Source organism: Pongo pygmaeus, chromosome 9 (assembly GCF_028885625.2).
Source record: "Pongo pygmaeus isolate AG05252 chromosome 9, NHGRI_mPonPyg2-v2.0_pri, whole genome shotgun sequence".
Lineage (NCBI taxonomy): Eukaryota > Metazoa > Chordata > Mammalia > Primates > Hominidae > Pongo > Pongo pygmaeus.
The window spans coordinates 89,188,098-89,206,887 of NC_072382.2; the positions used below are offsets into that span (position 1 = coordinate 89,188,098).

The window sequence follows — 18,790 nt, forward strand, 5'->3', positions numbered from 1 at the left end:
TGGGACTGTAAACTAGTTCAACCCTTGTGGAAGTCAGTGTGGCGATTCCTCAGGGATCTAGAACTAGAAATTCCATTCGACCCAGCCATCCCATTACTGGGTATATACCCAAAGGACTATAAATCATGCTGCTATAAAGACACATGCACACGTATGTTTATTGCGGCATTATTCACAATAGCAAAGACTTGGAACCAACCCAAATGTCCAACAATGATAGACTGGATTAAGAAAATGTGGCACATCTACACCATGGAATACTATGCAGCCATAAGAAATGATGAGTTCATGTCCTTTGTAGGGACATGGATGAAATTGGAAATCATCATTCTCAGTAAACTATCGCAAGAACAAAAAACCAAACACCGCATATTCTCACTCATAGGTGGGAATTGAACAATGAGAACACATGGACACAGGAAGGGGAACATCACACTTCAGGGACTGTTGTGGGTTGGGGGGAGGGGGGAGGGATAACATTGGGAGATATACCTAATGCTAGATGACGAGTTGGTGGGTGCAGTGCACCAGCATGGCACATGTATACATATGTAACTTACTGCACATTGGGCACATGTACCATAAAACCTAAAGTATAATAATAATAATAATAATAATAATTACAATAAAAAAAAAATGTATATATGACTCCTGTGAGTGTATTACAAATATTAATATAAAATAATGACATTAAAAAATAATAGCTACCTGCACGTGTCAGCACCACAACCACTGTGTAAACCAAGGTGTCACAATGCATATTTTATTGTTTCTTTTTATGTTGATTGATCTGGCACCTTTCTTCATCAGAATCTATGAGGACATATTCCTCTGATTAACTAAAAATATATATATGCACTGTATACTCTCTGGCCTAAATGTCAGTATGAACAGTAAATGCAGATGGCATAGACTCATCCCAGTTTTAATAGTGTCCAGCAGTTTCTTTAAGCATACATTTCTCATCTCCTCATTGAAATAAAATTTTAGAAATGGATCTTGAGAACCCTGTTTACTTTGTCCAAAAAAAAAAAACCCCTTCACAATACTAAGAAACTTAAAGCACTTTCATAAATAGGGAAATAGCATCTTTTAATGTTTTATTGTTCACTTGCGAAAATATATATAATATATAGTACATGTATAGAGGAGCCCCACAGCTTGAGTCAGAGAAAGCTAATAGAAAGGCACATATGGAGGCATGTCTTTTCATACAATATTCAGTTAAGCCAACATTCAGGCTATGGCAAGTAACAATTAGGACAAGGAAAATATAGCACACTTGTGTTCATGATTCCAAAGAGCTGACTCAGAGGCAACTCTTAGGTCTGTCGAGAATGGAGGTCATCTTGGGAGAAAATATCACATCTACTTAATAGGCCTGTCAGGCCATCAGAGAATATATTGAAATCTGGACAAAGACACCAGGGCAAGGTGAAAGCCAATCCTTAACTTGACAGCTAGTTTGTTCTTCTCCCCTTTTATTTTAAGACTTGAGGCGTTTGCTGATTAAAAGAAGAAAATAACAGGGCTGACTGTGGCCCTGCAGGATTTTGGTCAGCTACACGACAGAAGTTTGTAACAGACTAAATATTTTCAAAAGTTTGTAAACACTGTGATGATGGTGAGGAAAGCATAGAAAGAACATTTGCTATTTCTCTCTCATTGAAAAAATAGAGGCATAGATCTTTGGTTTGCCACATGTGGTATCTCTATCCTGACGTTTACCTAAAATGGTAAAAATAGAGGCACAATTCGTGGAATGATGAGGTCATTCCTATTAGACACCAGCAAAGGTGCCTACTAGGATTTGGCACAGCCAGAGCAGCTGGCAACCTTGGTTGATGTGAGATGGGGCTTCACGACGTCCGGCTCAATAGACTCCATTAGGTCACACTCATTTGCAAGTATGTGTTTCACCAGGCATCTGGAGGCTTCATCAATGTTTATATTTTCCTATGAGGGAAAAAATAAAACAGTTTTTCTTATTCAATACTCTGAAATAATGCTAAAGAAGAGACTTACATGTGACAATTCATTTAAATATGCCTTCCTATGTGCTACATATGCATTGCCCTCCTGTTCCCCTCACTCTTATTTGTTCCTCAAAGAGGTCAGAACTTAGCCATGGACATGTGACTTGTTGGGCGTCAAAATGTGAGAAGTAATGTGTGTCACTTTCATATAGGAGCAATGAGAGCCAGTGCTCAATTTCCTGTTTTTTTCTCTCTGTTTCTCCCTGTGGAAGCACAGCAATGGAAACTCTTTTGGATAAGGTCTGTGAGTGAGAATCAAGTAGAGGCAAGTATCCCAATCAGCCCATGCTGTGTAGTGTGCATGAGAATGATGACCTTGCTATTTTAACCCACTGAGATTTGAGGTTATTACCCCAAATAAACCCTGGCATTATCTAGACATTCCAGATGGATATAACTCTTCAAAGAAAAAAGTAAAATTGGAAATATAAGTTTAGGTTCAAAAATGAAATAAACTTGAATTTGGAAAAAATATGGAGCAAACATTTGAATCTAAAATATGTCAGTAGTATAAGTTAAACTGCTTTTTTTGTTCCTGCTGGTCAGAAACCTAAGAAATACAGAAAATATACTACCAGTGTACTAAAATAAATATATTTGCTTAGGTAAAAAGTAGTTAAAGATCTCCAGTAAAGTTAAATTTGATTGTTTTTAATCACAATTTGTAGAACTTCTTTGATGTATTTCTTCATACTTAATGTAAAGAGACAAGGCTTTCTCACTGTTAAAACGTTTTACTACAGAACCTTTTTGTCCAATCTGAAGTGGAAGTACTTATCCCTGATTTTTGCATGTATGTCAAAGTTGTTGATATATTTTGAGATCATTGAATGAAGTCATATTACTTGGAAAATATAAGAAGTAGTGTTGGCTTCCAAATGGCATCCATGACTAATGATCTTAGTTGTAAATGTTCATTAGCAGGTTCCCCATCCTTCAAGCCCAAAACTGAGTTCACCAGCTATGAAAGCTTAAGGTAACTTTGGAGTTCCAGACAAGTATAGCCTGATTATTTATCTCCCCTCTAGAGAGCCTTAAAGAAAATGTTTCCCAGGGTTTCTAAATCCAAAACACAAGGTAAAGGCGTGGTCGCCTTTTTGCTTATTATATTATTGTTGTTGCTTTTTACCAGACAAGTATTCCTCTCTCTAAGCCTCCCTTTCCCCAGCTATAAAATGGTCTTGATGATAACACTTACCTAATAAAAATTTGCTTCCCTTGACAGAGTGCAGCAGACATTATTGCTTTCACAATGTGAAGTTGCTAGGGACTTCAATAGTAAATAAGTAATCTTATTTAATCCCATTTAAAACCCTTTAAGATAAAGATTAAGTTTTTTGTCCGTATGGATTTTGTTATTATTGTTGGGGTAAGGGTGGGGATGGCATTTCTTCCTTCAGCTCAAGTATCTTCCTGACTGTATGGAATCCAGTCCTGAGAGAACAGCAATGCTTCTGCCCCATCCCCTGTTGGGCAACTTCCTGTGCCTTAAAGTCATGGCCTGTGCTTAGCATGTCTTCTGCCACTCTTCCTCTTCCTAGTGTCATGTCCAAGAGTCACACTTGAACCCCCTGCTCCCAGGCAACCAACTGAGCTAGGCAGGGCCTTGCTTTTTGGAACAGACCCAGCTCAACACTTTGTTCTGGAGCCCTGCCACTTGCTATGTGACTGAGTGGAAGCCTGTCCAATGGTCCTCTACTGTCTCCCATTCAGGAAGGTAAAAAGGGGTCTCCTCACTCAGCCTTCCAGGCCTTGGGCTTAAGGGCCACCACATTTTGTTAGAGAAGCCCTGTTTGAATGGCTTTAATGTACTTGCCCGGCCATTCATAAGCCAGTACTTTGATTCCCATTTGGCTATTGCTTGTGTGTTGCAGCAGGAGGCAACAAAATTATACCCCAAATACCAAACATGAGATATTACCATATATGTTTACAGACAAGAAAGCTTATCTGTAAGGGGTTAAGAGGCTTCCCCAGGATCACACGGCAAGTGGGCTGGGAGGCCAGAGCTTACACTGAGTCTTTCTGACATCAAAGCCTGGCTTTTGCTAAGCTGCATTCCTTTTCCAGATTATTCAGAAAACCAGGAACAATCACAAATAAAAGTTAGTTCTTTAGTGTTATACCCAGCAAGTGTTAAATAATGCTAGTTTACTTCTCTTCCATATATTATAATAAAAACACATTTATTGACAGGAAAACAATTTTAAACATTAGAAAGGACCCTTCTTCATATATGATGAAAGTTAGATTTGCCAGTAGTATTTTTTAAACCTCCACTCATATATTAAATGCCAGTTAAATAGGTTTTCCTTCATCATAATGTGCAAATTGACAAAATCTACTAATGAGGAGAATTCAATGCTAGTGTGGGAAAATCAATGAAAATCCATTATCATTATGAGAAAAAGAACTGAAATCTAAGCTCAAATTAGTGGCAACCTAGCAGGGTCATTTTAGCGAAAATATAAGATAACACTGTTTAAATTGTTTGTGAGTTTTAACACACCAAGTAAAGTCTAGATGGTATTAGGCCTAGGAGAGCGGACCATGAAGGATGGGCTCTAGAGTAAGGAAACAGGCAGAGCCAAGGAATGACTGCTTATAGACTGCATGTACAAAGAGTAGCAGTTCATGGTGACTGAGTCAGGTTCATTCATCCAATTAATAGTATTTAGATTTCCACTAAGCACTAGGCATACCAAAATACAAATGATACATCTCATCCCTGACTGAGCTTACCCACTAGCAGGGTTTGTGTAAATAGCAAAAGCATAAAAAGGTTGAAAAGGGCATCAGGGTGCCAGATCACTGTAGAGTCTTGAATACTAAATTTGCCAAGTAGAGCCATTGAGGGTTTTTTGCAGGTAAAATGTCAGTAACCACAGTACTATAAAAGTCCATTACTAGACAAGCCTGTACAGATCCTTAGCACTTTAACAGCCGACCTATCAGTAACTATTTAGTGAATACCTAATACATGTGTACCAAGGTGCTGATTGTCATGGTATACATATTTCAGATTAGAAATTTTAAGAGAAAGCCAGGAAGAACTGCAAACGCTTTTGACTATATTTACCACAGGCACACTACAAAAAGGCAAGGGGTATAGTGTTTAGAGTACAGGCCTGGGGACAAACCCTTATCTTAGTTCCCCTACTTTCTGGTTGCATGACCTCAGAAAAATTACTTTAACCACTTCATGCTTCAGTTTCCTCATCTGTAAAAGAGAGAATTAAAAATTTACCTCACAAATGATTGTAAGTTAATATATATTAATACTTGAAACATGAAATACTTAGAACAGTGAAAGGCATACAGTACACATTCAATAAATGTTATCTATATATTCTCCTCATACAAGTTAATCATCAGAAGAACACAATGTGTGTGTGTCTTCCATTCCTTCATTTTGCAGTTGAGGATACCGAGCTTTCAGAAAGGGAAGGTGACTGGCCCCAAGTCACACACTAGTAATTGGGATGGCCAGCTGTGAGCTCAGGGAGAAGAATAAATACTAATATTTACCACATGATTACTACAAAAGACAAGATGTATACTGTTTAAAGCAGAAGCTTGAAGCCAAATCCTTATCTCAGCTCCCCCCCAAATATATCCCAAAATAAATAAAGGAACACAATGGGCAGAGCACCTGGTTCCAGCATGCAAGGGAGGAGCGTGCAACCAGGAATCAGGCAAGGCTGATTTGTATTACTGGCACTTTGAACCATATCTGGTCTTTCTGACTTTCTATATACCAATCAGGTCACAGCCAAAGGGCCTAGGCTAGGAGAAGAAATAACAATATAGAACAAACCTCCCTCTCCCCATTAACCCAAGGTCAGCATGGATAATCAGACCCTGCCTGATAGAATTACAGGTTCAGACCCTTTGGGCAATTAGATTGCAATATAATTGATTGAGCTACTTGGCATCCAAATCGACACAGTCAAGCCCACATTTTCTGGGTAATTGTATAGAAACAGAGTTGGCAGCGTAAGTGAAAAACACTACATGGAAATTTTCATTTGCATTTATTATAGGGAGTAGTCACAACATCTCCAGGGGCATCTTTTGTTAGAAAGGAAATGTATATAGTCTGACTTCCAGGACATGTAAAATTGGACTGGATATCACTGTAATTTATTTCTACATCTGCAGTATGACAAGATGGTCTACTGTTTCAAGGTAATGCGTATTCTTCTTTGTGCCACTGCTCAGAATCTTTCATTTATACTGATAAGCAAGTCTCAGAAACAGGCTAAAATTCCTAACAAAGAATTTTACTAAAAACAAGTGGAGTTAATTAAGCAGGTGATTTGTTTATTAAATAATACTCACATCCAATATTCACAAACATCTATTGGAGAGTTAATGGTCATATTTTAAAGGTAAGGGAGCTAGAAAGAAGCTTAAGTAACTTATCCAGAGCAGAACATTATTTTAGCCAATCTGTCATTTCAACCAAGACTATCCCAATTCCAGTTCCCATCCTACTCCCCATACATTACATTACAATGAATCCTAGGAATAAAACAGATCCTAGGATATTATTTATAAATTATAACTTCTCAATCCTGGCTGTATATTCATATCCCTTGCAGAGTTAAAACAAATATGTTACCAGGGCTCTCCTTGCAGACATTGATCTAATTGGTCTGACATGGGGCCCCAGCATGAGCATTAAAAAAAAATTCCCAGTTAGGCACGGTGATGGGATCCATACTCCTAACCTCTGCCTCACACAATATTCCCATATAACAAACCTGCACCTGTACACCTGTATCTAAAAGCTGAAATTTAAGCAAATTTAATTTTAAAAATAAAGTTGTTCATAATTTTTAAAAAGATTCTACACTTAAAATGTGTAGCCAATTTTGAGACATACTCATATAATTAAGAATGTCTTTAAAGACACTGTCCTTTTTATTCAAATTGTGAACTTTCTGGAAATATAATTTAATATAATCACTCTCAGCCACAGTGATTCTCATCTTTTGGTGGAGGAAAGCACATACAACTAACCATCAGAGGTCCTGGTTACTTGTCAGTTTTTTAATTAGCTCTTCAGAACATCTGTCTTGTGGCAAAGTATTTAATCTTTGACCCCCAGCACTAGAGAGCCAAAAAAAAAAAAAAAAATCCTAGCAGAAAATTTTCACATCTGCCTAGTTAGAAGCTGGCAAAGAATTCATCCTCCCATAATCTTTCCAAATACATCAACCTCAAACAAAACACCAACTGTACCCGAGACTCCAAGGTTAGGGCACTAAATTCCCCAGCCCTGTGAAATTTTAATTAGAGCAGATGGCCTACTGGATAATAACACCACTGTACAAAAAGTATTACATGAAGCAGGGGTTTAAAAATCCTTTCTCTGAGAAGATTTAGCACTTGTTTATTGAGCACATAAGTGGCAAAGCTTTTGCTAGCTTTCTATTAATCATCACTAATACCTAACATGGGTGCTAGTGTAGTGGACACCTGTCTGTTAAGCACTTCTGTCCTCCCTCATCCCTCATATCAACCTCCCATTTCCTTCGGGTACCTGCTTTCCTCCACTGCAATCATTAGCTTCTACTGGGGCTCCCCTAAACTGACCTTATGTTTCTGACATTGTTCTCAGAATATGGCATTTCACTTAATCACCACAATAACTCTGAGATGGGAGCTACTGCCCTCCTTTAACAGATGACAAAAGTGAAGTCCAGAGAAGCTAAATGATGTGTGCAAGGTCTCAGGGATAGTAAGGGTCAGAACCTGGCTTCTGCCTACATTTTCTCTTTCTCTTCTCCTTGCTCTCTTCTTACAGTCTATGGCCTACATTTTCTTAGTGTCCAAGCCAATGTCTCTTTGAATCCAAAGCCCACAGTTTTGCACTTTACCATGGTATCTCCATGAAGATAAGGCATACATGGTGAGTGTGACACAGAGAAGCCAGGTCTCAGTGATGCCCTATTGTATGAAAGTTACCAGAGTTTGGTGTAACAGGCATTGGGAAGGACAGACTGAGCCACATTGTCACTTATTTTAACATAGGATAAAGTCACATTGTCAGCATGGAGAAATGGGGTATAGTGAAGAGAAAGGTTCACAAAGGCAGCTCCTAAGATTGTGTCCCTCTGACAATGTCTCCCTCATCCCCACCACGGCCTTACCTCAGCCTCTGTCCTTTATTCTTTAGATGTCAAAGTGTATTTCAAATCTTTCTTGTCTCCTTTCTGTAGCTCTAGGGCTTATACCTTCTAGGTCTGCCCGCTTACATACCAAGAGATCTCCCTCCCATCACCCTAGCCACCTCTAGTGCTCTGTTTCAGCCATGAAACATCCCCAAGCTCACAGAGAATCACCAAATATTAAAGAGGAGGGGAACTTAGGTATCACTAATTCGCCCTGCTTTCTTTGACACATCAGGAAATTAAGGCAAAGAGACAGAAAGTGATCTGCCTAGCATCACACAGGCCACTGAGCCTCACAGGGAATATGCTGTTATAGAATGCGCCTCACCTCTTAGCTCTGGCTACCTGCATACCTCCATGTTTCTGGAAATATCTCTATTGAGTAGCCATCTCTTAGCACCATGAAACATTATCTTTAGTGTTCCCTGGTACTTCGTACCCACCTCCACTGACACCACTACATCCTAACTGCCTGTTGTCTCTGTCCTTGAAAACAAGGATTATCTTTTATTATATTTGTATTCCTAGATCCAAGCACAGCGCCTAATGCATATGAGGTATCTAAACAGTAATATTACCAAAAATAGCTGATGCCTGTGGATAACTTATTATAAGCCTGATAGCATGTATTTTACTGGTACTAAGTTTCGTACTCACAAAATCCGGTGAGGAAACAGAGATATAGAGAAATTAAATAACTTTCCCAGGGTCACACAGCCAGCAAGTCAAACTTTTGGCACCTGGTTTTGCAGCCCATGTTCAGACACTCGTAATACAATCCCTGAAAGTTCCACAAATGTCAAATAGCAAAGCCCGACTCAAGAACAGAGCCCCTGCTCTTTTTTTTTTTTTTTTTTTTTTTGAGACGGAGTCTCGCTCTCTCGGAGTGCAGTGGCGCCATCTTGCCTCACTGCAAGCTCCGCCTCCCAGGTTCACGCCATTCTCCTGACTCAGCCTCCCGAGTAGCTGGGACTACAGGGGCCCGCCGCCACGGCCGGCTAATTTTTTGTATTTTTAGTAGAGACGGGGTTTCACCGTGTTGGCCAGGATGCTCTCGATCTCCTGACCTCGTGATCCGCCCGCCTCGGCCTCCCAAGTGCTGGGATTACAGGCATGAGCCACCGTGCCGGCCCAGAGCCCAGGCTCTTAACCCACTGCTCCCTATAAATGTTTGTTGAAGGAATCAGGACCCATGTTTTCTAAGTTTTTGGCTACTGCTTCTTTCTAAATAGCAAAAGTTATGAACAAACAGTCCACAATGTGTTACATGTGGCCCAGAGTTATTAATTGATCAATTTATTTATTTATTTTTAGGTGTAAATGTCTGTAAATGTGCATTTCTGTTAAGCTCCTGGCCCCCGAAAATAATCTGAGTTCAACATCCTTGCCTTTTCTCCACCAGACCCCATAACCTTAATACTAGGCAGACACAGTTCTTGAGTCTTTTTGACAGTTTACTATTCCTGAGATACGTTTTCCAAATCCAATATATAATGTATGGCTTGCCAATAATTGCCATTAAGAACCAGAATATTCATAGATATTGCCTCTATTAACATTTTGTTTTTAATTCAGTAAGTTTTTAATTGTTCTCAATGTGAGTCTTTTACTGAAACAGTGCTGGGGTACTGAATAATCAGTCTTGAAAACAAAGCATAAAGATAAGCATAAAGACTATGTTTAGCCAGACTTAACAAACCCCATTCATGAAAAACAGCAGCCTTTAGTTAAACTACTTTCTCCTTAATCAGCTTGAAAAGATAAATGGTCAACCAGACACAAAATATTAATTGTAATAATTGCTAACAATTATTGAACACTTTATTATTGAACACTTAGGCACCATGCCATGTATGTTACATACATAATCTCATTTAACCCTTACTACACCCTGAGAGGTGGATAAACTATTAACTCTGTTTTACAGATGAGGAGACTGAGACACATATAGGATAAACTACTTAGCCACAGTATTTGCGAGAGTTATTCAACTCAAAGTGTTATTTACTGAGTGCTATCTATGGTAGAAATGACAGAAATTATGAGTTTCACAATTTATTTTTATGATAATTAAATGCTTTTATTCTGGCACCTCTATGTGCGAAGACTGAGGACTGAGACTGGAAAATCATTGTCCCAAATACAGTAGGATAAAACGGAAAGAGAAAGCATGTTGGAGTCAAGCTTTAAAACTTGGTTTTGCCACTTATTGTTAAACAAAGGACAAGTGAAAAGCCTGAGCCTCTACTCCTTAACTTAAAAATGAGGCCAATCATCACTATATTTCATGAGATTCTTGTTAAACGATATACACAGATGAAATACCTAGACATTACGTAGTTGGTCCTCCAATGAATATAATCTCCTGTCTCCTTCTTCTTCTTCCTTCAGGTAATTCTTCAGTGATCACCTCCCATGGGAAATCTCCCGACTCCCCGAGGCTGAGCAGGAATCCCTCTATTCTGGCACTTATCACTGGTCAGTATGTAATGCTTTGTTTGTGTATCCTCTACTGGACTGGGAGCTTCCAGGAGTTTCCTTGCCCCATCCTGGTGTCTAGCACAGTGCCTGCAAACAGTAGGCACTCAGAAGACATACAGACTAAGCGAATGACTGACTGAATAAATGAATGAACAAGGACTTTGGAAGAGTGACCAGTTCAGCTTTCACTGAAAATAATTTTAGACGTCGGTGATTTCTGCAGAAAGTAAAAAAGAAAACATGCTCACAAGAAAATTTACTTTACAGGTCCAACTGCCTGTCCTTATTTTGCTTTCCAGTTATTATTTGATACCATTCTTTTAGGTGAAATGGAAGGAAGACTGAATAAACCAGTTTATAAAAGTTGAGCTGAACTACTGTAGGCTTTGCAGTAAAGCAGACATAGGTTGAAGTCTTAATTTTGTTCTTTTAAAAGTATTCTTTATATTCTGTTGCTCCACAAATGATTTCAGTGCTATTTAATAACTAAATGTACTTAGGCAAAATATTTAATTTTCTTTGGCCTTACCTATAAGGCAGAGATAATACCCATCTGGCAGAATTATGAGAATTAGGAATATTTTACTGGGAGCAAAAGTAGAAGTTGAGTAATATTATGTATTTTTATGACCATATACTACATATAATGATTTTAACATCATCTTCCTCTCTTAAGAACTTTTATGGATAAGACCCAATTCTAGCTTAACAAATTCAATTCTCTCTCAAACTAGAGAGTTAATTTTTTTCTTATATATGATTCTTATGCCCTAGCCCTTAACTCTTTAGTAGAGAGTTTGTAGCTCTTGCTTCTCCAGATAGCATAAATGAAACTATTTCTGCCAGCATTGTTAGAATAATGTTACCTTGGGTGAAAACAAATAGAAAGAAGAACCATGTGTAAAAATGGATGTGTTGATAAAGCTAAATAAATTAATATTTTAGTCACTTTTTGTATTTGGAGTGTCAATGATACTAGGCAATACCATTCAGGACATAGGCATGGGCAGGGACTTCATGTCTAAAACACCAAAAGCAATGGCAACAAAAGCCAAAATTGACAAATGGGATCTAATTAAACTAAAGAGCTTCTGCACAGCAAAAAAAAAAACTACCATCAGAGTGAACAGGCAACCTACAGAATGGGAGAAAATTTTTGCAATCTACTCATCTGACACAGGGCTAATATCCAGAATCTACAAAGAACTCAAACAAATTTATAAGAAAAAAACAAACAACCGCATCAACAAGTGGGCGAAGGATATGAACAGACACTTCTCAAAAGAAGACATTTATGCAGCCAAAAGGCACATGAAAAAATGCTCATCATCACTGGCCATCAGAGAGATACTAGCTAACTACCAAAATGCTGGCCTCAACCATAGAACCTGTCGACCCAACCCTCACAAATTCCTGACGTCTAACTCCTAAATTCCATAGTCAGATAACAACTCATTCTTAGCCTGGGTAACCTTCCTGGGGCAGCACTTAGAATATGTTATATAATTTTCTACTTTCAGATATGGAATAAAACATTATTTTTCTTCATTCCAGAAACTTGTAATTGAAAATTAAAAAGAGGAGATACATCAATTTGAAGTTCTTATATAATACTCGAAATATCATGTAACTAGATGAAATGATTTATTATTCAGCAAATAATCATTGAGCACTTTTCATGGACCAGGCACTATTCATCAAAGGCTTTACAACCCATGCTTTAATTTGCTACACAATCAGTTATGTGACTGTCTTGTTAGTCCAGGGCTCTTCAACTTCTGCTTAGAGATGATGATGGACATGACGTGCTCTCTTCTCACAGTGACTGTAACATTTTACCCCAGTTCATGTCCTGTGTAGTCTTCTCTCTGATCACATGCCTCTAGTTTCTTCTCTCTCACTGCAATCATCCTCCATATTCCTTCCAGACTGTCTCTTAACTACTCTGATTAAAGTGTAAGTCTAATTACATTTATACTTCATCGAAAAAATATCTTGTGGGCTCACATTGCCTACTCAGAATAAGTTCAGACCACAAAACTGGCGCCCAACCAACATGGCTACAACTGAACTCTCCTGTTTCATCTCTACTAGATTCCAACTGAACTAGACCATAAACCCCTCAATGTGTTCTTTGCTTGAGTTAGTCTTATTCCCATCTCTATCTGTAGATCCCCTGCCCCTCCAGAACAAACATAACTTTTTTGGAAGTATTTAGCTGCTAACATCTAACCGATTGACATTCTGCTTTGAATTTTTGGATGAAGTTCAGTATATCCTGTAGCTTCAGAACTGTCTGGTATCTTGAATTTTTATTATTTGTCTCTATTTATTTAATGTGAAGGGAAAAAGTGCCATAGAAAGACTCAGAACTTGTGAATTTGTTTGAGTTCTGTGTAGATTCTGGATATTAGCCCTTTGTCAGATGAGTAGATTGCAAAAATTTTCTCCCATTCTGTAGGTTGCCTGTTCACTCTGATGGTAGTTTCTTTTGCTGTGCAGAAGCTCTTTAGTTTAATTAGATCCCATTTGTCAATTTTGGCTTTTGTTGCCATTGCCTTTGGTGTTTTAGACATGAAGTCCTTGCCCATGCCTATGTCCTGAATGGTATTGCCTAGGTTTTCTTCTAGGGTTTTTATGGTTTTAGATCTAACATTTAAGTCTTTAATCCATCTTGAATTAATTTTTATATAAGGTGTAAGGAAGGGATCCAGTTTCAGCTTTCTACATAGGGCTAGCCAGTTTTCCCAGCACCATTTATTAAATAGGGAATCCTTTCCCCATTTCTTGTTTTTGTCAGGTTTGTCAAAGATCAGATAGTTGTAGATATGTGGCATTATTTCTGAGGGCTCTGTTCTGTTCCATTGGTCTATATCTGTGTTTTGGTACCCGTACCATGCTGTTTTGGTTACTGTAGCCTTGTAGTATAGTTTGAAGTCAGGTAGCTTGACGCCTCCAGCTTTGTTCTTTTGGCTTAGGATTGACTTGGCAATGAGGGCTCTTTTTTGGTTCCATATGAACTTCTGAGTAGTTTTTTAAGACACATGCACACGTATGTTTATTGCGGCACTATTCACAATAGCAAAGACTTGGAACCAACCCAAATGTCCAACAATGATAGACTGGATTAAGAAAATGTGGCACATATAGACCATGGAATACTATGCAGCTATAAAAAAATGATGAGTTCATGTCCTTTGTAGGTACATGGATGAAGCTGGAAACCATCATTCTCAGCAAACTATCGCAAGGACAAAAAACCAAACACCGCATGTTCTCACTCACAGGTGGGAACTGAACAATGAAAACCATGGACACAGGAAGGGGAACATCACACACCAGGGCTTGCTGTGGGGTGGGGGGAGGGGGAAGGGATAGCATTAGGAGATATACCTAATGTAAATGATGAATTAATGGGTGCAGCACACCAACATGGCACATGTATACATATGTAACAAACCTGCACGTTGTGCACATGTACCCTAAAACTTAAAGTATAATAATAATAAAAAAAGAAAGACTCAGAACTATCCCAGCTCTGCATATTGCCACTCGTGTAACCTCCAGGAAGTCATCATAACCTCTCTCTCAGCCTGTTTCTTTACATATAAGCTATGATGAAAATAATGCCAACTTCACAAGGTTATTGAGGATGTGTATAAAGTGAGAGGAGATATATGAAAGAACTTAGCAATAGTGCTGGCATGCAATAGGCACTGAAAACAAAACACTTGGAAAACAATACAACACTGCCCAAGTATTATTGTTAAGTCATATATGAGACTGGAGGGGCAAATGAACTTCTTCATTAGAGTAAGATATTTCCAAGTGGGTTCTGAAGTTTCATAGGATGATATGGGAGAAAAGTCATCTTATGTTTAAATGATTTTAGATGTTAAATTAAAAATAATACAAAAGTGTTTCTTAATCATAGGATTTCTCAGAGTCTTTTAGAAGATCATGGAATGTGCCATGTGTTCACATTTTTTACATTAAACAGAAAAGCAGTTTCTCATACTGGGCTGGAAGGCATGAGGGGAACTAAAGCACCATAATGAACTGGGAGCAGAGGGGAAAGATGTGTATCAATTATGTGTGAATGGAAATAAGGCAGATTCAAGTTGGGATGGGAGAACAGGCTTTCTCTTTCTCCTTCCCATCTCAAAGAAGGGAATGATTGTGCAGTGGTCATAAAGTTATCTGACTACAGAACTCTTATCTAATGCTATATCTCAGAGAGCTAATGTTCCTCTTCACACAGTTCGACAACTACTGATCTGGAAATAGTGGTGGTATATGTGGGAGTGGTTAAGAGTAGAGGGGTTTGTGGATAGAGACATTCATTAACAGATTTTATATTACCCTGTGTGTTTTTTATACCCTCACCTAAGTAGTGCTACCCCCATTTTTACCTTTCTCTAATTTTCCTGAGACTAGCCCAAAATGAAATACATGTGTTTTTTAAAATATGATTTTAACAGAATAGATGATATAACGCAAAGTTGGAAACAATAGATCTGATTGGTTATGATAAGGTATTAACCTCTCTGATAGACCAATGCTCCCCAATCCAGAACCCCAGAAAGGTAGGGTTGGCTGCTAACCAACCTCCTAGGTGGCTCCTAACAGTCCCCTATAGTATCTATGGTCACACACATGTACAATTACTTTCTAAAATTTACCTTCTCTCTAGATAATAAACTTCTTGAGAGCAGAATTGACACACACTTGGAGTGTCTATCTTGACAGCAGTTATCATAGAGCCTGTTGGCATGTAGTGCTTACAATGCAATTTATGAATGAACTGTTCTGTAAAAGGGAGAGAAAAATCAGCTGATTCAAATTTAAAAAGCACAAAAGAAACTGTGACTTCTCTATGCTGATATGCATTACACTGAATCTCTTTACACTCAGGAGAGCTTAGGACAGGGAATTAGGAGACTTGAGTCTTAGCCCTGATGTTGCTACAAACTATCTTGGTCACTATGAGCAGATCAAGTCCTCTTTCTGGCATCCGTTTCACCAGCTATGAAGGGAGATAATTTATACTCTCCCTTTTTCCAGACAGAATTGAAGGTGACTCCTGAGACTATCTCAAGCTCTTGTCTAATGTAGTTAAACTTGTGGGAGAGCTGAGAATAATGCTCCCTTAATGGGAAAGATTTCTCAAATTGAGAGTTTAAATATAAGGCATTTGTTAAGCCATCATTATCTAGAGCAAGTACACTCTGTCAACTTGATTAGCCATAAGTTACTGGTTGCAAAAATCAGAAACCCATTGAATCACCTAGGCCATCTGAAGGGTAGCTCCCAGGAGTAACAGAATTGCTGAAAGACGCAGGCTACTCCAGGAACTTTAGAAAATAAAATTAATCTCTCAAATACCATCAGATCACCTTAATTTTTCCTATCTGCCCTCAGGTTTTTGCAAATAAAGAAGTTCAGAGCTTCTGGATTCATATGCTCATAGTTTTGCCACTAAAGAGAGAAGGCTTCCTACCCTCAACCTCAGTTAGAGAAATCTTGAGGAAGGACTCTGATGACTTTAGCTTCAGGCACATGTTCATACTCAAGACTAGAAAAATTCCAAGTCCCAGAGACAGTGGTACCACAAGTGGACTCACTTGGATCATGTGGACACTATTGGCCAGTTACAGTGACTTGAGAGACACAGTATGTAGGAGTGGCAACTTCTACTGGGACAACTTCTAGCAGGAGAGGAAGAGGAATGGTTGGGAGGAGGAGCTCAAACCTGGCATGGCTCAATGATTTTGAATCTGGAAACCCTCAGTTGTATTTACTATATCACTATATGGACAGTTGTATATCTATACCAATGTAGATGTATGCATTTACATTTTAGATAGACATAAGCAATGCATAATTTTAAAAAGAAATAGAAAATATTTTTCCGTAAACTTACACATTATCAAACAGATCAAATCTAGTGGCACCTGAGTACATTAACATATACAGAATAAGTAGAAAACTGAGGCTATAATACTGGACATGCAAAAAAGCAAGATAAGGAAAGTAGAGTTGAAACATAAATGACCTGAAGAAAGGCACCTCTCATCAGAAAGGTATAAAATAGTTGCTCAATAAATTTGAAAGAAAATAAAAAGAAAAAGAAATAAAAGAAATTTCTTATAGTTTAAGAAATGGCTGGGCGTGGTGGCTCACACCTATAATCCCAACACTTTGGGAGGCTGAGGTGGGCGGATCACTTGAGGTCAGGAATTCAAGATCAGCCTGGCCAACATGGTGAAACCCTGCTTCTACTAAAAATACAAAAATTAGCTGGGCATGGTGGCATGTGCATGTAAACTCAGCTATTCGGGAGGCTGAGGCACGAGAATTGCTTGAACCCAGGAGGTGGAGGAGGTTGCAGTGAGCCAAGATCGCACCACTAAACTCCAGTCTGGGTGACAGAGTGAGACTCCATCTCCAAACAAACAAACAAACAAACAAACTTCAGTTCTGATTTTGTGGTTGTTTTTATAGAATTCCACTGATGCAAATAGATTCAAAAGGACAATACCTTTGTCAGAGTAAAGATGTTTTTGCTTTAACTGTGAACTTTAAAAATGTTAATTTTGTTGCTGAGAACCACTTATGATATATTACATGCTTTCTTGTATTATAAAACATTATTCAGAAGACAATATGGCTCTTCTTACACATCCTGAGTACCTTTTTTTTTTTCTCTTTTGCCTCTAGTTGTTATTATGTATATGTAATTATAGGTCTATAACTAATGACCCAATTCTATAGACTGACATTTTAAGGACAAATATGGCTTAAAATGAATAAGATGGAGTTATTTTTAATATACACATACACACATATTTCTTATTGAATGAAACAGAACAAACATGTTAACAGTTAAATGAATTAGTGGTTTGATTACAAATAATTTTAATCTTATATTTTATAATTGTGATCATTTTCTAAGTTCTCTATAAAGTGCATATGCAATTCTAATATTCATATTCAAAGGTGTGGAACAAAAAAAAACAGCAATAAATTTTGAACCGAGGATAGTGTAGGAAGTTCTATCTTTATTTTGCCTTTGAAGCCCAGAAAATAGGAAGGGAGCAGCACATTTGGAAGTATTCCACAAACTGGAAAATAGAAATATCTAAGAATGAATGGAAAACTGTGTAGGTTATTCTCACAGATGGGAAACAGTCCATAAAATTGAGTGTGGAAAAAAAATAAGGACAGGAAGCTCAGAAACAGAAATTCTAACTATACAATCCTGAGTAATCCAAGGAAGAAGAAAAAGGAAACCCATCTAAAAGAAGCTAGTTTGACTACAGGAACATCTCAGGTAAAACCAAGTTTAAAAATAACATGTACAAAAGACAGAAGGAGAAGGGAAGTGAATGCAGAACAGATTCGAGCGGTGTCTGAACTCATCCACATGGGCTCAGGAAGCTAAAATGACGTCTAAGGACAAACTTGAAGAAAATACTAAAGGCAGAAAAAGACTGTTTTGGAGTTTATTCAGAGCAAAAGTATTATCACTGAAGAGACGGACTAGCACTACAAGTTTAGCAGACTGTGGACACAGAGAATGGAGACCTAAACACATAAACTAACTTCATTTTCTTCCATAATAAGGATTTCAGACTGAGCAATCAGGAGACTTCTTTGAATAGCTGATCTTTAGTATAATGCCCCTCTTAATGTCTCTGCTGACAAGGTGACTATGGGTTGGTTCCAAAGTAAAATGGCTAGATTTGTATGGGCTCAAACTGTGCCTGAAGACTATTAATTATTTAATTACATTAAAAAAGAATAGTTTCTCAGGTGGTAGTATAGGGCTCAAACCCCTGTCCAGAAGTAGCCTCATTTTTATCAGAAGATTGGATGAAGTCATAAAAGGCATACTTATCAAATTTTTGTTAGACCCAAAGGCAAGAAGTGAAACTGACATGAGGGATGAAATTAGAATTTTAGAATGTTCTCAGAGTGATGACTATCTCAGTTCATTGTTGGTAATTATAAATTAGTTCATCATTTTTGAAAACCTATGAAAATATGTGACAAGAACATAAAAATGTCCATTCCTTTTGATCTAGTAAATCT

General features: G+C 38.0%; 1 protein-coding gene across 2 annotated transcripts in view; it reads right to left on the reverse strand.

Moving 5' to 3' along the window:
• Window positions 1–1,087: 1,087 nt before the first annotated feature.
• Window positions 1,088–18,790, reverse strand: part of RAB38 (RAB38, member RAS oncogene family) — an 88,827-nt gene continuing 71,124 nt past the window's right edge. For both annotated transcript variants that reach the window (XM_063671310.1, XM_054439084.2), the window contains one exon: window positions 1,088–1,956. In XM_063671310.1, the coding sequence (XP_063527380.1) occupies window positions 1,804–1,956 (153 nt within the window). In that variant the 3' untranslated portion in view covers window positions 1,088–1,803. The remainder of the gene's footprint in view (window positions 1,957–18,790) is intronic.